Source organism: Manihot esculenta, chromosome 2 (genome assembly GCF_001659605.2).
Source record: "Manihot esculenta cultivar AM560-2 chromosome 2, M.esculenta_v8, whole genome shotgun sequence".
NCBI lineage: Eukaryota > Viridiplantae > Streptophyta > Magnoliopsida > Malpighiales > Euphorbiaceae > Manihot > Manihot esculenta.
The window spans coordinates 36,725,577-36,749,699 of NC_035162.2; the positions used below are offsets into that span (position 1 = coordinate 36,725,577).

The following is a 24,123-nucleotide window of genomic DNA, read 5'->3' on the forward strand; positions in this document are numbered from 1 at the left end:
GAATCTGTTCCTACTCCACTGGAAGAGTGTGTGTCTACGGACTTTCAATTTAGAAAAGGACTGAAAGGAAGCTAAACCAACAACAGTTGTGTTCCATGCACCCTCAATGGTCAGTGATGTTTCTAGTATTGAAATCCATCTCTCATCAAAATGTAACTGCCTCTTAGCTTTTGGATGAGAGAGTACCATAGAGATTAAAACAGGGTGGTGATCCAAACCTCTATCCTCTAGATGTTCAACTGATGCACTTGGATATAAGGAGAGCCAATGATAAGAAGCCAATGATCTGTCAATTTTTTTTTGTATGTTCTGATGACTGTCCCTTCTATTGTTCCAAGTAAATACCAGACCTCTAAACCTAAGGACAACCAAACCACCCGTATTGATAAGATTCCTAAGCTTAAAACCTTGTGAGGAAGAGATAGCATTATCACCAGATTTCTCTCAAGTCCATAGAACAGAGTTGAAGTCGCCCACAAAAAGAATCGCAACACTAAGGTGTTGTTTGTATTTAAGCAAGAAATCCAACTGAGCAATGCGCTCCTATTCAACTAAGCTAGCATAAACAAGCACCATAAGCCAAGAAACCTGTTTGGATTGATAAAAAAAAATATTGGCATGGATGAAAAAAGATGAATATTTGACAAGAGTGTCATTCATTATTGATTTCCATGTGAAACACAATCCACCCACAGTGCCTGATGGATCCACTGTAATCATATCAAGGAAACCCAAAAAATTACATTTCATTCTAATGAAGCAGGAAGAATTTTGTCTCCATAAGGAACAAAAAATCTGGGGAACGGGATTTGCATAGTCCTTTAAGGTGGTGGAATGTTAAGGGGTTCCTTGCACCCTGATCATTCCAAGGGATCAGCTTCATGGATGGGAATGGGGCTATTTATAGCTGGCTTCCTCCACCATTTCTGAAGATTGGTCTGCAACACATGCTTTCTTGGTTGCAATAGCTAAAAACACATCTTTATCTTGCTTATCGTGCTTGGTCAAACCACCTGGTTGAGAAGGTAGTTCTTGAATTAATACATTCGAAAGATGGTTTTGGGCCATTCTCTTCCAAATTCTAGTGTTTTTGGCATTCACGGGCAAGGAGGTTTGACCCTAACTTGCACTTATTGTAGCATTTCCTTCTTATATTCCTCCATTTGCAAGAGGCAAACCTGTCCTAGCCATGAATCCAACAAGTTGAATCAGTTGGTCTAGAGAGCAAAATACTCTAGTCCAATAATGTGCCATTGGATATCGATAACAGGACATTTGAAAAGGGACTGTACTTTTAGAGTGTGCCATTTTCTCTACTGTTTTTGAATACTACCATTTTACTCTTCAGTAATCTCTTTTTCCAAGCCCTATTCAGATGGCAAAGGCCTAGAGATTTGCTTTGCCAGGTTGAGCCCAAGGTTGACATTGGATACATTTGGCTCAACATTGCTGGGTTTATGGTCCAGATCCCTAAGTAGTTCTATAGTTTAGCCCGTTTTGTCAGGTTCCATAGATGGGCTTAGGAAGCTCGCAGATCCATTTTTGCAAAATATTAAAGGACCCATATGAGTATAAGGCTCCACTGGTTGAGTAGGGCGGTCTATATTAACTTCAACAGCAGTAGGAGGAAGGCGTACAGTAGACGGAAGGCACAGAGGATAACCAAACATTTAAAGCCTGAAGTTGGAAGTGTTGGATCAAAAAAAGAAAATTTTTGAAAAGAGAATTCTGCATGTGGTCGTCCAATGGATCTCATATATTATTTAAAAAGCTAAGGGATCTCTGTAGGATCAAGATTCAAAGGTGTTGTTTTCACCATTTTGATTTGAGGGCACTCCTTTTAATGAAGATGGCAGGGAAGTGTGTCGGGCACTCTCATCTATGGGTTTTGTGTAAACACCGAAAAGGAAGGTGGCATTGAATATTGATTGAGCCTCTCTATTCCAACAGTCGGTTGATTAGTCGCTGCTACTTTATTAGCAAAGCTCGCCGGAGGGCATCCATTGACCTCAGAGGGGGGAGATGGCAGCCGATTGTCATGATAGGAGGGATTCTTTAGGACTCCAGGTGCATGGTAATGGGTCATTGTATTGTCCATCGTCTTCTGTGATGATGTAGTTGGTTTGTCTTTTCTTGGTGAATTAATCTTCATCCACGGCCCAAAAGCGAAATGTTTTCTAGTACTTTGTACATCTGTGGTGTGTCGTGGATTAGGACAGGAGCTGCAGAAGTGACCCAAAAATCCACAGTTGAAGTAAATATCGAGCATTGGCTCATATTTGAAAGTAACCCCGTGAATGGTACCATAATTCCTTTTGCTGTGGAAGCCCGTAATAAAGACTTTGTCCAAAGGGATGAAAGTACGAATTCGGAGACTATGTGATGTTCCAGTTGAGAGAGTAGAAGGATCAACTTCTAGAAAATGCTCCAGGAAGTTCCCAATTGTTTGAGCATTTTGGGTAGTTAGATTATTGAGTGGAAGACCTAAAATATACACCCAAAAAAGGAGAGCTGTTGAAGGTAACTTCCTCAAGAGGCAGGTCAGCTAGCCACTCACAAATCACCAAAAAAAAGTAGTGAAGGGTCCAAGGTCTATTCTTGAGGACAAAGACGACATCTTCTTTTGCAAACGAGAAAAGGTAAGAATTATTGCATTTGGTGGTAACAATAAAATTTTTGATCTATTTCCAAGCTTGTGATAGGATAGCTCTAACTGTGGACAAAAAAGATAAGGCACTAGAAAAAAAGAAGAATGAAGAGACTCGGGAAAAAGCGGAATCCTAACATCTGCATGTCGGATAAAAATCTATACTATATATAAAAGTGAGAAGAGGGGGAATAATGATTTCCATAATACCCTTAATCCTTTAAATTATTTACAAGAATATTTAATTATTTTGATAGTTGATAATTTTATTTTTTAAATGATAATTATAAATGATAAGTAATAATTTTCTTTTAAATGACAATGATGATAATATCCTATAAAATGATAATTATCTTTTATAAAAATGATATTTTATAAATGTAATTTAATTTAACCAATAAAATTATAAATTAAATGCACTAAAACTCATTCTCTACGGCTAATTTAATAAGTTAGCCATTATTAAAATAGATTGATAAAAATAAATTTTGAGATTTTATAAAGTGTTGAAAGTGTATTAATTTAGAATTATAAGGTTACAGTGCAGTTTAGTTGATCAAGTTAACATAAATTGTTTAATAATTTTTTGTAAATATTTTATTCCATTTTTATCTTTATTTTGTAAAATTATTTTTATATTTTAATAGCTTAATATTCCATTTATTATCATTAGAATTTTATTTTGTTAGAAATATTTATTAAATAATTTTTTATATTTTATTGGCCGCTTTATTTTTAAATTTATGATAAGAATAAATAAATAATTTTGTTAAGTAAATTTAATTATTATTTAATAAATTAAATTAAATTTATTGATATTTTATTCTTTCTATGAATTTTTTAAAAATAATTAAATTTATATATATATATAAGTGAAAATAGAGGAAAATAATAGATTACCAATCTTACCCTTATATTATTTAACTATTTACAATTAACATTAAATTTTAAAATAAATAATTATTTTACTATTTAAATAGTTTTAAATTAATAAATTATTCATATATCACCTAAAATGGTTTTAGATATTTATATATTTAAATTTGTTATTTATGAGTTTAATTTATTTTATTTTATAATTATGTAGGATAATTATTAAAAATTAAGAATTTTAAAAATATTGAAATTAAATTTTTTGAGATAAGATTTTTAAAATAATAAACTTAAATATTAGTTAAAAATATCAAAATAATTATCACGATATCATATTATTATATTTAAATTGCTAATTTTTTGAGTTTAATTAATTTTATTTGAGAATTAATTAAATATTTAAATATAATTTAATAATTATTATCTTAAACTTTTAATCTTGATGTATTTTGTACATTTAAAATCTTGATATTTTTTAATATATTTATCATTAGATATATATATGATTAAAAAATTAAAATTTTTAGATATGATTATTAAAATAAAAAATTTTAATATTATTTAAAAATATCAAAAATAATTATCACAATATTAAAATATTAAATAATAGATTCAAATTTAAAAAATAAAAATTGTAAGATATATGAAATAGTTATAAAAAATTAATGATTTAAAAAAAACTATAGTAAGGTGATTACTTCAATTTTAAATATTAGTAATTTTATTATTATTTAAATACTTAAAAAAAATAATCTTACTATCTATTTTTTTAAAATTATATTCTTAATTACACACTCATATATATTGATGGAGAATTAATTTTTTAAATAAATATATTAAAAAATTTCAAATAAATCTTTTTAATAAATAAATTTAAAAATATTTAAATAAAATATTAATATTTATTATGATAATGAATAATTACTGATAATTAAATTATAGTTTATCTGTATACTTAATTTATTTTTTTTGTAGTTTTAATTTTTTATATTAGAAAAAATTATATATATATATATATAAATATAATATTTTTATTCATGAGTATGAATTTTACTTTATTTTGTTAAAATTTACATATAAATTCAATTTTTTTGAATATTAAAAAAACATTTATCTAAAATCAGTAATATATTGACTGATAAGCTGTGATTGAACTAAAAGAGATAGCATTCTTAATCTTTAATTAAATTTTCTACATATATTACGTCGATTAAAAATATTTTTTATAAGTAAAATAAAAATAATATAAATATCAATTAATAATTATTGTAAGTTTTATATATTTTATTTTATAATATATGATATTTAATAATTATAAAATTAATTTATATTATTTAATTATTTATAATTGAATTTAAATTTTAAAATGGATAATTATTAAAAATTAATAATTTTAATAATATTTAAATTGAAATTTTGAAATAATATTTTAAAATAATAAATTTAAATATTAATTAAAAATATTAAAATAATTATCATGATATCATATTATCATATTTAAATTGTTAATTTTTTTAGCTTAATTAATTTTATTTGACAATTAATTAAATATTTAAATATATTTTAATAATTATTATCTTAAATTTTTAATCTTGATGCATTTTGTCTTTAAAATTTTTGATTTTTTAACATATTTTGCCATTAAATTTATAGGTTTTGATTCATATATATATAAAAATTAAAATTTTTAGATATGATTACTAAAATAATAAATTTAAATATTATTTAAAAATATTAAAAATAATTATTACAATATTAAAATATTAGATAATAAATTTAAATTTAAAAGATAATAATTGTAAAATATATGAAATGATTATCACAAATTAATAATTTAAAAAATAAAATAGCAAAGTGATTACCTTAATTTTAAATATTAATAATTTTATTATTATCGAAATACTTAAAAAATTTAAAAAGTATTTAAAAAATAATCTTATTATTTTTTTTAAACAAACTCGGGACGGTAATCTCTTATATTTCAAAATTTTTAATAAATATATTAAAAAATTTCAAACAAATCCATTTTTTCTAAAAAAATGTTTGATTGTTTAAAATTGAAAATATTTAAATAAAATATTAAAATTTATTATAATAACAAGTAATTACTGATAATTAAATTATAATTTAGAATCCATATTTTACTTCCTATAAAAAATTATAAAATACCATGCTATAGTACAAACCCTAAAGAAACTTTATAATGACTTATTTAAACTTTTTTTTATATTACATTGATTAAAAAGTATTTTTTATAAGTATATTAAAAATAATATAAATATTAATATAGGTACAATTAATAATTATTGTAAATTTTGTATGTTTTATTTTATAATATATAATATTTAATAATTATAAAATTAATTTATTTAATATCTATAGTAATTTTTTATTATAATCTTTATTTAGAATAAAAAATATTTATAATATTATACAAGTGGATTTAGTTTTTAATGTTATTAATTTTAAATTTTGGTAGAATTAAATTGCTTATTATGCTAAAAATAATTTATTAAATTTAATAAATGTTAACATTTAAAAAATTTATATATTATGTAATCTACCTTCATCTAATTAGTTATAAATATATAACTAAAATTTTAAGTAGATAATGATTTTATCATTTAAATTGATTAAAAATTAAAAAAATTTAAAATTTATATATATTTAAATTTATAAATGGATGGTAATTTTAAAATTAAAATTCACAGATAATAATTTTATTATTTAAATTAATTTATCATTAATAAAATTCAAATTTTGAAAAAGTTAAATTTATGGCATAAAATTATTAAAATGATAAATTTAAACATTAAATAATATTGAAAAAATAAAAAATAATTATAAAATTATTAGATAATTATAATTGTATATATATAAAATTCATAGTATTATAATGAGTATTAAACATATAATGCATATTAAATAATATTAATAATTCTAAAAAACAACATTATTTTGAAATAATAAGAGAAAAGTAACTGTTTTTAATAATGAAAATAAAGCTTTTGAATATTACAGTAATAAATTCTCCCTACGTTATCGTGTTATAGTAAATAAAAGTCAAAACTTTAAATAATTTTAAATTTAGTGTAATTATAACTAATTGTTATAATAATTTATTTAATTAAAAATAAAAATTTAAAATATTATGTTTAAAATTTTCAATATCATAATTACATTTTTTTTCTTTTTTTTAAAAAAATTTACTATTTAATCCCTAAATATTATCGTTATTAACAAGTCAGTTTTATATTTTCAAAAATTTATTAAAACGTTCTTATTTTGTTTACTCTATTAACGAAATAATCCTTCCGTTTTCTTTTTCATTAAAAATAGATGTAAAATAAAAGAGAAAATTTTTAAAATCTAATTTTATTCTCAAATAAAATCTCTTATTTAGTTTTTGAGTATTACTATTATTAAAAAGTCAATCCCTATATTTCCAGAAATCTATTAAAATATCTTTTATCTTTTCTCAAATCTATTAAAACGTACTTATCGTTTTTCTCCGTCAACAAAATACTCCCTCCTCTTCATTCTCTTAAAAAAAAAAATATGATGATAGAAGAAAAAAAAAAAGAGAGAGGAAGAAGAAGAAGAAAATGATGATAACAAAGAAGAAAAAGAATAATCGCCTCTTTCTCCTCTCTTTAAAGAAAAAAAAGAAAGAGAAAAATAAAAAAATAAGAAGATGAGAAAGAATGGAAAAAAGAGAATGAGAAGGAAGAGGAGAAGATGGAAAATAATTTTATTTTTTGTTATATTTTTTATAACAGAAATATATGAAAGGATTATTTTGTCGATAAAAAAAAAATTTTAATAAATTTCTGAAAAGACTATTGCCTAATGGCAATAGAGACTAAATTATATTTTTTTTTTAAATAATTATAATTGATCCTTTAAATAATTTTAATAATTTTAAATTATTTATTTTTTTAAATATTAATTAAATATATATAAACAGTCTTTTTTTTTTGAAAGTATAAACAGTCTTATTATTAAAATATAAAATCTCCATTTTGAATAAATTTTAAATTTAACTAATTTTAAATTATAAATTAAAATAATAAAAATTAAATACTTTTAGAATATGTAATTAATTAAAGTTAAAAAAATAACAAATGCATCAATTTTAAAATGGTTAAAATTATTTTAAAAATTAAATTTAATTACAATAAAATTAAAAATTTTAGATATTGTAAAATTTAAAATTTTTTTTTTTATATCCAATCAGACAAATTATCTTAAAAACTTTGAGAGTAATCCCTAAGCTTAGAGAAAGAAAAACATAACATTGAAAATGATAATAAACTATAAAATGTTCATCGACCCAACCCGACATTAATGGAACACTATCAACGTTGGCTACTCATATGCAAACACCACACATATATCATTTACACACACTATTAATTTCCATGAACCATACTAAAATCAAATGGCTCAATGTATCACAACCGTCAAATATCACCTCCTACAATGATTTGAGAACCAAAAAAACATCCCCTAAATGTTTTGAGCACATGTAATAATTCTTCTTTTTTTTTTTTCAAAAAAAAAAAAAAGAAAAGAAAAGATTTGTTCCATGTTCACATAAATCATAAACTTAAACCCAAATGAACACTTTCCTTTTCCTAGTTACTGTTCCACCTGCCCAATGCCAGAGACGTGAAAATGACCCAAAAAACGGGTGAGACAGATATCAGGCAGAAGGTCTCTACTGTAATGAATCACCAAAAGAGATGCACAACAGGGTTGGAGGAAACTGCCTCCACTAATGGCTCTCGTCCATGGGCTCATTTCGATCACAAGACCGAGATGTTAAATCCTCGTTCTCTTGTCTTGGTTCCTCAGGAACCTTGGAAACTGAATCTTCAAGTGCTTCTAGAAAAGACGAAACTGTGAACTTGTCTGCAACATCAGGGTAAAACACAACATTACTAGAAAGTAATCAGGACCATCACTATTTAATAAAAGGGTAAAAAAAATAAATCTGAAACATGAAATCTTCAACTAGAGATCAATTCCTTTATCTGCGAAAACTATTTACTCTTAACCTTAATATTCATGTGAAAATGAGCTACTTCATGATTTTCCGATTCGAGCATACACCATTGCGCATCTTTAAGTGTGATTAACAAACATCTATGGCATAAGTGGAATAGTGGACCAAATGTTGCAACTAGAAGTGTCCACAAAGATAGAGGAAATTGTATAGATGTTATGACTGCTATAAGCAGTGGAAAGAGAGGAGCAGGTGCACTAAGGAGAGGTGCAATTGGCATGTAAATAAATTAGATATGCCAGGAGAAGTGGACCCATGGAAGTTAAAGTTCTCTATAAATTTGGAGGTTCTGCTAATAATCAACCATTCCACTTGAGATGCCAAGGATGCCACAGTACATACAAACATTAAATTTCATCTGCAAAATTAATTCATAGTCCCCCAAATAAAGACGAAAATTTTAATAAAGATTACAATTTATTTAGTAATTAACCTTTTATAAAACCTCCTGGCATAACATCTCAAGTCCTAAAGCTATACCCTTCTTAAATAAAGTTATATGTTTTTTCCTTTACAATCAAATCACGAAATTTGTAAAATTATTTGAGGTTGGACCTGGACGTTGGTCGATATTAAATTTGGAGTTACCGTTAATAATAAACCATTCCACTTGAGATTTCAAGATGCTACAACAGATAGGAATATTAAAGGTCATCTACACAATTCATAGTTGACAATTGAAAATTTTAATAAAGCTTCTTATTTAGCAATTAACCTTTCATTAAAGCTCCTGCCATAACATCACAAGTCCTAATCCTATGTAACCTTTACAATCACATTGTTCAAGATTGGACCTATTCACTGGTAAATGCTAAAGATTTTCTTTTCTTACTCTTAAACCTTTCAAAAATTTACACTTCAATCCTTTTTAGTTTGTGCTCTTCAATTAGCAAAAATTAACTCTATTGATCCACCAAAATTGCATGCATAAATAATATACAAACAAACAAACAAACAAACAAAAGATAGCCCGTGAGCAAAGCAAATTATTTCAACAAAATTTTTAATTCAATTATATTTAGAATCTCCAATTTTTACTTTGAAATTTAAGTTGGACAAGTTATTTAAGATGTTACTCAATTTGCAAGCTAGTCTGGACCACCCCCCCCCCCCCCCCCCCAAAAAAAAAAAAAAAAAAAAAAACAGAAAAATAAAAACCCAGATGCATTTTCATCCGTTTTTTATTTTTTTTTAAGTCCTTGCCAGGTGAAAGGCATAAAAACAAAAGAAAAGAAAAAAAAAAAGAAGCAAACTTCTATTCAACATATCATCAAAGTAAAGCAACAAAGAAACTATAAAATCCTTTGGTCATTTTAGCTCCTAAAGTTCATGAGGTATACTGAGTCCTAAGGATTTTAATTTTGGCATAATTTAAACCAAATTAATTGGATGTTTACCACATAAGCAAATCAGGACCCAGTTAATGCATAAAATATTATTAACTTCAAAAAGTCAGTTTTTTCATAAACAAGTTTTTAAATAATAATAGATTTCACATTTCTCAGTAGTCCCTCAAATATGGCTCTTTGTGCTATAAATCCATCAAGATTCCTTTAATTCTCTAACCAAGATTCCCACAATTGGTCAAGGTCCCTAATGGTCATGGTTTCAAATAAAGGTTGTGCCATCATTTATAGGTTGTTGACCCTTCCATTACCATTGCACCCATTATTAAAGGCAAAGGAAAATTTGAGCCTGGAACACCCATTCCACCCATTATTTAACAGTGACGGGGCCATTATTTACCGTTGAGTAATGATAACGGTCCATTATCTCACCTTTTCTACAAGACCAAATGGAAGCAACAAATCTTCCTCCTCTTCTCTAGTTTGGGGAGTTTCAAGCTGTTGCATCTCATTCTCTCTCAAACTTCCATAAAAGTTAACTATCTATCCACAAACCTTTCATTTACTCTCTTGAGCTAAAATCAAAGATTGTCTTTCTAGTTCTAGTTCTCAACATATATATCCTACAGTAGTCGAGTCATTTATCTTTATTTTTGAAAGTCGAGTTATTTCATTTATCTTTATTTTTGTTGTTTTTTACTTATTTGTTGAACAAAAATATGTTATGCCAAAGTTCCTTTTGTTAAATTTATAGTATAAATAGTTATTCTTTACTATTTGTTATTTTAGCCTTAATTGATTATTGCTAATGATGTCAAATAAAGATGGATTTGAACTTTTTTATTTGATGGATTTATGCTCATTATTTGGATGTGTATCTTAGTTGTAACCATATCATTAAACATCTCTTTTTCTCTTTAGTTTATAAATTTGGCAAATATTTTTTAAAAACTGCAACCATGACCGTGATTCAATTCCATAAAAATGGTGATTCCACCAATCCCTTGACCATTTCAATATGCCCATAGAGTTTGAAGGCAGGGATCAGATCATGGTTATGCTAAGGGAGGTGCATGGAATACATGTTAACCCGCCAGTGGATTGCTCTATACTTCCATATAGAGAACTTAGCTCAACAAATCGTTTGTGTGCATGGAAATTCTTGTTAACCTCCCCAGTGGGTTTCTCTATACTTCCATTTAAGGAACTTAGATAAACAAATCTATAGTGTGCATGAAAATACATGTTAACCCCATTAGTGGGTTATGTATACACGAATTTCTTCATGCTCATGTTCACCTGATAATATGATGCTGAACTTATTATGGCTATTCTTATTTTATATACAATCATCTAAAGTATTTAGCTTAGCTATTGATATCCTAAATACTTCCATTTAAAGAACTTAGATCATCAAATCTTTGGTGTGCATGGGAATAAATGTTAACCCGCCAGTGGGTTGCTCTTTTGATGTTGAACTTGTTATGACTATTCTTATTTCAAATACAATCATCTAAAGTATTTAGCTTAGGTATTGATATTCTAAATACTTCCATTTAAAGAACTTAGATCAACAAATCCTTGGTGTGCCTCTGAATACATGTTAACCTACAAGTGGGTTGTCTATACTTTCATATAGAGAACTTAGATAAACAAATCTTGTGTGCATGGAAATACATGTTAACCTGCCAGTGGGTTGATCTTTACTTCCACTTTAAAGAACTTAGATCGACTAATCTATGGTGTGCATGGAAAGACTTGTTAATCCACCAGTGGGTTGATCTTTACTTCCATTTTAAAGAACTTAGATCAACTAATCTATGGTGTGCATGGAAAGACCTGTTAACCTACCAGTGGGTTTCTCTATACTTCCATTTAAAGAATTTAGATCAACAAATATATGGTGTGCTTGAAAATACATGTTAACCCGCTAGTGGGTTTATGTATACACGAATATCTTTATGCTCATGTTCGCCTGATGATATGATGTTGAACTTGTTATGACTATTCTTATTTTATATACAATCATCTAAAGTATTTAGCTTACCTATTGATATCCTAAATAATTCAATTTAAAGAACTTAGATCAACAATTCATTGGTGTGCATTTAGCTAAGCTGGAAAAGGAGGATCTTAAATTCTTCTTTTTTTGAGCAAGTTCCTCTTTAACGTCAAAAAAAAAAAATCTATCTCTTGGTAGAATTTTGGATAACATTTTATTTGTATTGTTGTATTATGCAGAATCAAGATAAATACACCGTTTCAAAACTGGAATCCTTGGCAATCCTTGAAAGAAAATAATGTTTAAAGGTTTGGATAGAGTATAAGGAGTATGATGCTTCAAATACAATATTGATTGATGATTTTGCAAGCAAATTATATCTTAATCTTGTAAGTACATCAAGTTAGTTTTCATATGCGGTGTTTTATTTCTCAAATACAATAATGATGCTCTTTTTATCTTTTCCTTATCTCATTACTATTTGAAAAACATACTTCCCAAGTCCATAATGGCCAGAATAACAATGATGACTATTTAAGTACTGACATATTACTATTAGCTGATATAAACTGGTATATCACTCATATGGTTTAAGCATTTGTTTTATAATTGTACAAGCAGCTCCTTTCGGTGAATTTATAAGAAAATTGGAGGGGTTGGCTGCTGCAGAAAATGTCCAAGATTTTATTAAGGATATCTATATTGGTGAGCAAGACACACAAGAACCTGACAAAACAAAACATTATGAAGACGCTGCACCAGAATTTAAAAAAGTTTCTCAGGAGAAAGAAGATTGCTATGTTGTAATTTGTAAAGTTATAACTGATATGAATAGTACTGATGTACTATAATTGAAGTACTGATATACTATAAATGAAAAGATATTTCATTAACTAAGTTTAAAATTGCTTTTTTTTTGTTTCATTTACCGTATAATGGGTTTTACAGAATCTTCTAATTTAAATTTGACAGTAGCAGGGTCTACAGCACTATGGAACAATAACCAGGTCTGCTTCTGCACTATAGACAGTAACCAGAATCTTCTACGCTAAATTTGACAATAACCCACTATCGAGTTAACATGTATTTTCATGCATACCTAAGAGAAGGTAAGCTTAACACTTCAAATGATATGATGTTCCATCCAGGTGATAAAAATATATGAAAGACTAGCTCAACAGAACAATAAAATCTAGGAAAGAAATATAAAGGCTAGAGATTTGGAATTTGAGATCACTCACATTTACTAGGGTCTATCCCGAATTGAGACAAATCTACCTGTCCAGTTCGAAGTACCTGCAAACAAGGGAATGGTTGCATAAGTAATGGCCTGGTACATCAAAGATCGGAAATAAAGTGACAGGTTTCCATTTTCTCACATAAGTAAAAGAATCCACTTGTTGACGGAAAGGTGGGCTCTGCAGCAACTCCAAAATATCCTCTGGAGTCCACTGACCCTGCACCATTAGTTTCCTCAAAATCATGGCGATAAAATAAAATATACCAGGTAATATCAACCAGAAGGCTATTTTATACCTCAGGCAAATATGAAGCTAGTCTTTCTTCCAACGGCAATGTATCAATCAATGGCATTATTAAATCAGGTTTCAGGATATCCCCTAATCCCAAGCCTATCACAACCAAAGAAAACATAATACTCACATCAGAAAATAAGTGGTAATGCATGCATTACCATCTACAGCATAGTGTACCCTAATCTGACAAGTAAATGATAATATTTCCTTTCAGCAATCAAAAGTCGCAACCCTCAGTTCCAATATTACTGGAATAAATTTCTCATAGTAGTGAAACTGCAACATCATAAGACTTGTTGGTAAAATAGTATCTTTTAATATACACCCTAACATAGCTTGTAAAAGTTAAATGCCATAGGCACATATAATTGCTGAAGACCTATAAAGCCTAGGCATAAAGCATGGGTGGACACGCCCAAAGAGGCACACATCTCTGAAATAAGGTGCCTTTTTATGCTAACACTTTCATTTTGCCTTCCCATCACAATGCAAGACTTGTTCCAATCACTCGCATAGTTTAACAAAGCAAAATTCTGTTAAAACAAAGTTACCTTCCAAAAAGCCTTCAATGTTGTAACAAATTTCTCATAGTAGTGAAACTGTAACATCATAAGACTTTTGTTGGTAAAATAGTATCTTTTAATATACACCCTAACATAGCTTGTAAAAGTTAAATGCCATAGGCACATATAATTGCTGAAGACCTATAAAACCTAGGCATAAAGCATTGGTGGACACTCCCAAAGAGGCACACATCTTTGAAATAAGGTGCCATTTTATGCTAACACTTTCATTTTGCTTTCCCACCACAATGCAAGACTTGCTCTGATCACTCGCATAGTTTAACAAAGCAAAATTCTGTTAAAACAAAGTTACCTTCGAAAAAGCCTTCAATGTTGTAACAAATTACATGAGAAATAAACAAAATGCAAGATAAGAAAATAAGTTTCAACTTAAAAGTTTCACATGCTGAATACAGATTTATTTTGGCCGTACCAAGGTTTAAACTGTTTAGAAGTTCTAAGAAATCAAGTGAAAGTAATCAACATGTACATTTGATGAATATTATTTTATCTGCAAATTTATTGTTTATTATGTACTTTCTACTTATAGAATATATACTCGATCATCAAGCAACAATTGGAACAATAACTATTCATACCAGAAGCAGGTCATATTTTATTTCCTCCTCTTCTTTTTAACTACTTGGATGCCATGATCACCTAGAATTTTTAACTTTATGACAGTGCAAGGTGAAATTGGGCATTATGCACCACGCAAAAAACTGAAATTTGATCATGAAAATTTATGACTAAATATGTGATGCTTGTTCAGTTTGCAATTTTCCACAGCTAGATTTATGAGGTGAATAAACCCAGCTAAAACAGCAGTTCGCCCTTGGCTCCTTTCCTTGTGTCTTAGGGCATGCTCAAAACAACTTTCATGAGCACCAAAACTAGAAGAAATATAAGGAGACTAACACTAATGTGAAGTCTAGGATTACTTCTTGGGAGATCTAGAACAAAGAGACTTCTTTTTTTAAAATAAATAAATAAATAAATAAAAGCAATCGATGAAGTTTTATTTAAAAACTATACGAGACTACGCTATATCTTTAATAGGTGGAACAATGAAAAATACAAGATTAATCAGAACACAATTGTATCATCAATGTTTTGGACTTCTTTTCTGCTATTGCATATATAGACAGTAAAATGCCAAATAATTACCTCCATCTGGATCTCCAGCGCTACCTGCACCCATGTATCATCACATAACACCAGTCAGCTTAAACCAGCACACTAAGATAGTGATGAGAGATGAAGAGGAAAGAGGGGCTGGTGTTTAAATATATGTTTGGAGTAGGAATACCTGTATGCCCAATATTATTCAAGATCCTTTGTAGGTCTTCCAATTTCACTGGTCCTGATGAAGAGGTTACATCACTAATTACTTCCGCACCTAAATTTGGTACAATTAAGTTACCTGCCCTGAAAATTATAATAAAATAATTATCAAAATGACAAATTAAGTGCCAAACTATATCTTGTAAGTATCAATGCTCCTTGGGGTGTCCATCAGTCAATCCAATCAGTTATTGCATAATTTTTAGACCCCACCAAATACGTAAAAATTATTAGCAAACTAAACCAAATAGTGTTACAACCAGAAAACATTGAACCTACAAATTTGTTTGGTTAAATCAGTGTCATCAGTTTTTTCCATGACTACTCCAATGTACTTTTATAGAGATAATTTCATAACACTCAAATCTTCAACCATCCATCCATTGAGAGAAAGAAAGATCCATGATTCAAAATCAAGCTAAATTAATGAAAAGAATTAATAGAAAATAAAGGTAAGCAATAATTTGGATTTTGTCAAGAAACCTATTTCAAATTATATTAAAATGGCTTTACTTAAAGGATCAAATGTAAATACCCATGCAAGATCAAATATGGACATCTCACTTGCTGAACTCCAAGGGAAAATAAACCCCAATCAAAATTCTAATGCCTTCATCCTTCATCATAAACATAAATAAATAAACTAAACTAAATTTCAGCCCCAAATCAGTTAGGATCCTTTATAGTCAATACAAAAAAATAAGGGTAAACAATCATTTTTAGCCAAACCTTAACGTCATTTTTCAATTTCAATCTTTTTTTTTTTTACAATTTTAGTCAAATTAGAAAGGTCATTAACAATTTTAACCAAGGGGTCAAGAGTTCGAGTATGCTTATGTGGCATGCTAAGTCAGCAAAATATAATTTTAAATTGTGGAGCCCACCTTACTAAAGATAAACTATATATTTTGGCCAATTGTTTTTTCAATTTAGTTAAAATTTTCATACTCGCCCGAAGCAAACCATGTTCATGCAGTAATTTGCCAAAATAAAAATAGTTCAAATTAAACCATTTCTGAATAGGACTACACTGTAAAAATTTAGCACCAACTTGGCCTAAAATTGATAAGTACTTATTTACAAATTAAGCATAGCTTAAAAGTAGGTAAAAATAAGATAAAAACTACTCTTTGACTAACAGAAGGCTTATTTCTAATATCTATAAGTATTAATTTAGTATAGGAGGCATGGTTTTAAATAACGGCCGTTACGTTACGGCCGTTATGTAACGGGTTTTGGGGGGGCCGTTACCCGTTATCCTGTTATATAATGGCCCCTCCTGATTTGCATGCGTAACGGCCGTTACGGCTGTTACGTAACGGTAACGGCCGTTACCGACCGTTACGTAACGGTAATGGCCGTTACCAATAATTAAAATTCTTTTATATTTTTTATTTTTTGCTCCCTATTCTCATTTTCATTAGTTTCTACACTTTTCAGCAGCTTCAAAGACTATATTTTTTAAGTTTTCTCTTCCCTTTCTCTTTCAAATTTCAATCTTCCTTGCATATTTCTCATATAAACTTAGATCCATTATAAACTACTCTATTTCCAAGCTTATTTCTTCTAAAAAGTTAGTTAAATTTTATCTATTTTAGTTTTTAATTGTTGTTTTTTTTTCCTTTTTTTTTGTAAGTTTTTGTGGATTAAAGTGTTAGTTTTGAGTTAAAATTATACTTTGAGCTATTAGTTTACTCAATCTATAAATATTATGTTGATTTTTCTTATTTTAAACTATATGATGTTTAACTTAAGTTAAATAATCTATATTTTATATATTTATATTTATTATGCATTTGTGTACATTGTTCTAAATTAAATCTAATCAATATCATTTTATTTATGAACTTTGCAAATTTTTTTAAAAAATTTGCGTAGCGCCAGGCCGTTGCCGTTACCGTTACGTTACGGCCGTTATAGGTCTGTTTCCGTTATCCGTGACCACGACCGCGAATGTGGCCGCGACCACAATTTAAAACCATGATAGGAGGCTTATTTACAGAGTAATTTGTAAGATTGCATAATAAAATAAGATTGCATCAATTAAAATAAGTTCTCTTATTTTAGTATAATAAAATATATTTGTCCTATTTCTTGGTGTAAGATTAGTGTAAATTGTTAAATTCATTGCACCAAACTATATTCAGATGGGTGAAATAGTAAAAATATATATGTTTTACCTGATAGGATAGCTGATTCAAATGGGTTTCACATTAAAAAATTAATTTCTATACTAACTGAACAATCAAGTCAATTCCTGTTACACCCTTTTTTATCTTTTGGCTAAAATTAATAAAAATTAGAAGAATTGGCTAAAATAAGAATTTATCATATTATAATAGATAAGACCCACATTAAAATATTATTTTCTTTGCTGACTGAGGATGCTACATAAGCAAATTCTAACCCCTTAAACTAATTGAATCCGGACTAAAATTGTTAACAACCTTTTTAATTTAGCTAAAATTATCACACACACAAAAAAAAAGATTGTTTAAAATTGAAAAACCACGGAAAGGTTTGGCTAGAAATGATAGTTTACCCATAAAATAATTTTTAAAACAATTTTTTAGAAAAAAGAGATGTAAAATTCTCTTAAACTGTGTCCAGTAAAAGATCAATCCTAATTTGTTTTGGATGATTCAAAAGAAATGCACGGTATTTCTACACCCTTCCTATATAGACTCTTCATGATGACCTCCAAAGGGACAAACTGTGATACTTGATTTTTCATTTTACTTGCCACAGGAAATGGACTGCTGATGTAGATTGAATAATAAATCTTAAATACTGAGGAGGAGGAGAAGAAGAAGAAGAAGAAGAAGAAGAAGAAGAAACCTGAACTCTTTAAACCTAAAATTTTGTAAGTTGCATATGCTTCGACTATTCAGGTACCACAATTATTTCTTCCCTTCCTTTTCATATTTGAAATGTACAATTTACAAAACATATTTTTGTATCTTGCATATTAATTTTATATATAAATAGTATTTATTTTAATATATCTAAATTGGTATAAATTATTACAACTTTGGGAATAAAAAGTGTTAATATAATTTTAAAAAATAGCCACAGAAATGGCAACAACTTCTCTAACTCCAACCAAAAAAAAAAATGAAGACCAATATAAAACAATAAAACTATTCATATATTTATGACAAGGACATTTTTGCAATATTCATATAAATCAAAATCTTATTTATTAAAGTAACATATAACGTACCTTACCTTCCAACAAAAACAAAATAGGAATATCAAACCACCATAAACCATACCTTTTTTTCCCAAACAAGGGAGGTCACATTCAACATAAAAGCTATACCATATTCTACATTCTTTAATTTACCTCCTTTCTCGTGAACAAAGTGTTGAGGGTTAATGACAAGCAAATACATTAGGCATCATAAAGCCTAAACACCATATTCAAGTTACATATGAACAAAACTTCAATAACCTCATACTAATTCACTAACTCTAGTTAAAATTTATGATAGCATGATTGAATAATAATTTTGAAAATTTTCTAATCACGTACATAATCCTATTCAATTTTTACAAATCTATAAATGACTTTTTCCCATGTCAATGCTTTCCCTCACCAACCATTTTCCTAGTCAAATTCTCATTAGATTTGCAGATTCTGCCTTAATCTAAAACAATTTCATTCAATAACTCTTTCTATCTCTCTTCTTTCTCAACAGTGAACTTGGCTTTACTTCAAAAGGCAGACCTAATCTTATCTTACATCCAACAAAGTATTTTCATTATTATTTTTAATATGCACTTGCCCATTTGTTTATTGGGTTCCTTTACAGTATTATAACTGTAACTTACATTGCATACATTACATAGTACAGATTTACAGTCTTTAAGTATTAGCTGCAATTGTAAATTTGGTCTAAGTTAAAGCCTTCTTGGTTAGTTACCCAAATTTTAAGACTCTTCAATATTAACAATGGGAATTTGTTCAATGGATCAACCAGCAAACTGTTGTCAAGTGTTTGGAAGTCCTAAACATGATGAAACCATTACTTAACTGTATCTCAAAGACAACTTTGGAATTAAACTATCCTTCCTTTTAAATTAGTATACCCTGGATGACTATTTGGACAGCATTCAAGTGAACACAAAACATTAAGTTAGATATGTCACCACAGGACCATCCATAACAATTAAGAAGTTAAACTTCACCATCGAAACTGATTATTATGGTTACTTTTGTTGTCGGTTTGGTGGAAGGGAGTTTGCATCTCAAACACAACTACCTCTCTGTTAAATATATACCTTGATGAGATATCATCTTCAACCATGTCTTCAGAAACTTGTAAAGGAGCTGAAGCATCAGGCTCTTCGTCACCAAGATCTGCCAAAAGATATATATATTCTTTTAGTTCTCTTCTTTACTAGGTAAGTAAGGAAATTCATGCTGGTAGCACAAGTTCAACCAATTAACATTTAAAAAAAAAAAGAAGAAGAAGTAATTTAAAATGAGGAAATTGACAAAATCTACAACACTTCATCAAAAAATGGTGCCTGCTACACGAGAATCCAGAAATCCTAATGCAATAATCTTTCAATATACAGGAGGGTAATTCCTCTTAGGCTCTTCCTGGAAAGCAATTTTGTTTATTTCCCTCCAGCCAACCAAAAAATAGTAAGAGCAAACAAATCAAGATCAATTTTTTTCCTCAACCAATCTTGCCTGCACCCAGAAATTTCTCACGAAAACAATAAAGTAGATACCATGAACAGTACAATAAAATATCTAAGTTAAAGAAAAATTTGATCACTGTGTGAATGGTCAATGGTAAGATTATGTGCCACACCATTACATTATAACCCAGTTGTTCAAAGTTACATTTACAAAATTAAACTAAAAAGAGAAAAAGAGGGCGAGAGGGAATTACTCATGGAAGTTAAGGGACCAACCAAGAGCTAAGAAGACAAACAACACCAGAAACGTAATATCTCCCTTTGACTGGGTGAACACATGCTAAAGTGAGGATGCTTTGATATGAATTATGAAATTAGTAATGGAGTGAACCACTAGTTACACGTAATGCAGGAATTTATAAGTTATAAATAGTTTGTCCAGAGAATATTAGAAACAACATTGTGAAAGCTGCACGTTAGCTTAATATAAAAGTCAAAACAGGTTTTTCAAAATGACATTTGTTTAGAACAGCCAAAAAAATTAGAACAAAACATAAAAATTACCCAATGGCTGATTTATATAATAGTTGACAGAGTTGCACAACTTCTCATCATCTTCAGCTTTAGGCTCCTGCAGACAGTGTCTATTATAATCACTGAAATCATGAAACTAATGACAGAGTCAAGGACAAATAAATGGTAAAAAGGTAGAAAAATTAGCTGACCTGCATCCAAAAGAAAAACTTCCGATCATCTGTATTGAACTTCAATATGTAAACCCTTCCTGATGCTTGATTGACCTGAGTAATCCAAAAATTAGAATATTGAATTCATTTATGGAAACCAAACATTGCCAAACTTACAAACATTCAAATTCTAAAGATGAAAATGGCGTACCTTCTCAAAAACTGCCTCATCAGGGAATATAATTTGATCCTATTAATCAAGTGTCAAGAAAAAAGCAAAATGTTCTTGCAATAAAAGAAAATAAGGAACAAATGATACTAATAGTAATAAGATGATGCCATAGAGAAAAGGAACGGGACATACAAAAAAAAATGGTAATTGCAGGGAAGGATCTTAAAGAAGCAAGAATCACAGCATAACACAGAATACAGGTTGGTGCATTCAGAAAAAAAGAGGGAAAAGAATATTTGTGATTATGTGCCATGATCATGGTTTTAAATCGCGGTCGCGGTCACGGCCACATTCGCGGTTGTGGCCGCGGATAACAAAAACAGACCTATAACGGTCGTAACGTGCGCTACGCAAATTTTTTAAAAAAAAATTTGCAAAGTTCATAAATAAAATGATATTGATTAGATTTAATTCAGAATAATGTATACAAATGCATAATAAACATAAATATATAAAATATAGATTATTTAACTTAAGTTAAACATCATATGGTTTAAAATAAGAAAAATCAACATAATCTCTATAGATCGAGTAAACTAATAGCTCAAAGTACAATTTTAACTCAAAACTAACACTTTAATCCACAAAAACTAAAAAAAAAAAGGAAAAAAAACAATTAAAAACTAAAATAGATAAAATTTAACTAACTTTCTAGAAGAAATAAGCTTGGAAATAGTGTAGTTTATAATGTATCTAAGCTTATATGAGAAATATGCAGGGAAGATTGAAATTTGAAAGAGAAAGGGAAGAGAAAACTTAAAAAATATAGTCTTTGAAGCTGCTGAAAAGTGTAGAAATTAATGAAAATGAAAATAGGATTCAGACGATGAAAGATATAAAAGAATTTTAATTATTGGTAATGGCCGTTACCATTATGTAACGGCCGATAACAGCCATTACCGTTACATAACAGCCGCAACGGCTGTTACATCTGGAAATCAGGAGGGGCCATTGTATAACGGGACAACGAGTAACGACTCTCCTCAAACCCATTACATAACGGTCGTTACGTTACGTAACAGCAGTTATTTAAAACCATGGCCATGATTCACAACCTTGAAACAACATTAATTGAAACTTGAAGCACAGAAGGCTTTTAAAAGACAGTAGTAAAGAAAGTGAAAACAAAACTACATATGACGAACCAATAGGATGTAATATATCAAAGCTTGCATGTTATTTAAAACAACAATATCCATCTCAATTAGGTTGACATTACATGCTTTTGCAGCTGCCATAATTCAATTTTAGACCAATTGACAATTATTGAATAAACACCACTCAAGATATGCCATGGACAATGTACGATGACAATATATCAAACCATTTTTGATAGAGTGAAGAACCTGAAATATAGACTAGAAAGGAAAGGAAGAGAAAGGAGAAAACTCAAAGGTGATTCATAGCCATTCCTCAGAAAGACTTAATGGCATGAATCTAAATAAAGAAGAAAAAGAAAACTAAAGAAAGCACAACTGAATAGAAAAATAAGTAAAATCAAAAACTAAAGAGGACTTCAAATGCTCCTGCATCAATCGAGAAACTTAAAGTTCAAAAGTCATCTTTGACGGTTAATCCCCCCTCCCTTTTTTTCTTTCTCTTTTTCACAGCAATGAAGTACCACAAGTGAATGTCAAAAGATGAAATGGATTCTTCTTGTTTTTTTTTTTTTTGTTTTTTTTTCTTTCTCTCGTGTTGATATTAGCAACGAAAACAAAAATACAAAACATAGTTGTATATAGTAGGTGCAGCTAAAAGCCAATATGCTTAAACCACCAATGATGCTTTAGACAACTAAAAAAAGCAATGCAATGTTTTCAGCATTCAGCCAATATATTTAACTACAGAACAATCTATCACATGAAAGCAAAAATACATGTAATAACGAGGATACATCTTCAACAACATTCCGATTGCGATCAAGCCACTGAAAATGGACCAATCCCTCCTCGCCCTGGAAAATTTCAAGAAATAAAAAGATATAAAAAAATCACTACATCATTATTAATGTTGACAGAGAATTGAAATAAACTAGTTAAAGTATAAATTCCAAGTCCCAAAGAAAGGAAGAATATTGATGTACCCTTGTTATGCGAACAAGTCCTTTACGTGGATCAGGGACAACTTTTTTACCCTCTAAATGCATTTTACCAGAACGAAACTCCAACATCTTTTCCTGCAAATAAATGTAACTATAATTACAACAATTTATTAATACCACAACACAAATATACAGGTACATGCACTTTAGTATAACTAATTGTTAAGTATTTAGCATTATTTCTTAAGGATTTCGCATTATTTTCTTTTTCTTCAATCTTTGATGTGGCTAAGTTGCAAAACCCAGGTACAGGAGTATGGGCGCATGTTTAAGCATCTAACCAGGGGAAAACGCAAGTCAATACCTATATAAGTGGTTATTTCCTTCACGATATTTGGTGATAATGATAATGACAATAAAATATTAATTTGGCTTCGTTCTCTAAAATTCCATTGGTACTACTCACAGGCCAAAAACACCCTAAGTTTCTTTCCTATGATAATAAAGAATTAAGCTTGGTTCTTACAAAATTATGCTACTAGCAAACCCTAAATTTGTATTCTCTACGAATTTTCTGTTAAAATTTCCGATTTGAATTCAAATTACAATATGCATAAAGCATTAGTCAGATGGTCACAGAGAGGGAAAATCAAAGAAAAGGAAATCAAGGAAGAAGAATGTAGAGAAAATAAGGGAGGGAGAGATCGTACCTGGGTGAAATATTCAAGACAGAGCTGCGCAGTGCCGTTTTTGTGATTTGATGCTTCTGGATTCTTCACTCGCCCGCGGAAACCTTATATTGCTGCCCCTGATTTTTATTGTTGCCAAATTTATTATTTAATCAAATACAGCATAAACTCATTTGTTTACTCCTTATAATATTATATAATAATTTTATAATTACTTTTTATTTTATTTAATAATTTTATATCATAAATTTAATTTCTTATTATTTATATATAATGATAAATTAATTTAAATAATAAAATTATCATCTATTTTTAAAGTTAATTTCAATTATAAAATTACCATCCACTTATAAATTTAAATATATATAAATTTTAAATTTTATTAACTTTCAATTAATTTAAATAATAAAATCATTATCTACTTAAATTTTAATTATATATTTA

At 28.8% G+C, this 24,123-nt stretch overlaps 1 protein-coding gene across 1 annotated transcript; it reads right to left on the bottom strand.

Annotated features, from left to right (window-relative positions):
• Window positions 1–7,897: 7,897 nt before the first annotated feature.
• LOC110609382 (26S proteasome regulatory subunit RPN13) lies at window positions 7,898–23,830 on the bottom strand. Its single transcript, XM_021748924.2, has 13 exons — window positions 23,701–23,830; window positions 23,033–23,125; window positions 22,844–22,903; window positions 20,929–20,967; window positions 20,757–20,831; window positions 20,596–20,662; window positions 19,663–19,741; window positions 15,344–15,462; window positions 15,202–15,225; window positions 13,473–13,567; window positions 13,316–13,393; window positions 13,178–13,232; window positions 7,898–8,434 (listed from the first exon to the last, which is right to left on the bottom strand). The coding sequence occupies exons 2-13, from the start codon at window positions 23,117–23,119 to the stop codon at window positions 8,298–8,300; spliced, it is 915 nt and encodes a 304-aa protein (XP_021604616.1). The 5' UTR covers window positions 23,120–23,125; window positions 23,701–23,830; the 3' UTR covers window positions 7,898–8,297.
• Between the last annotated feature and the right edge of the window lie 293 nt (window positions 23,831–24,123).

Excerpts from the sequence above, each read along its gene's own strand:
- LOC110609382 (XM_021748924.2), bottom strand. The coding sequence starts at position 23,119 with ATGTTGGAGTTTCGTTCTGGTAAAATGCATTTAGAGGGTAAAAAAGTT. Across the intron at positions 20,832-20,928 it reads ATGAGGCAGTTTTTGAGAAG|GTCAATCAAGCATCAGGAAG; the intron begins GTACGCCATTTT and ends TGGATTACTCAG. Across the intron at positions 15,463-19,662 it reads GAAGATGATATCTCATCAAG|GGCAGGTAACTTAATTGTAC; the intron begins GTATATATTTAA and ends TATAATTTTCAG.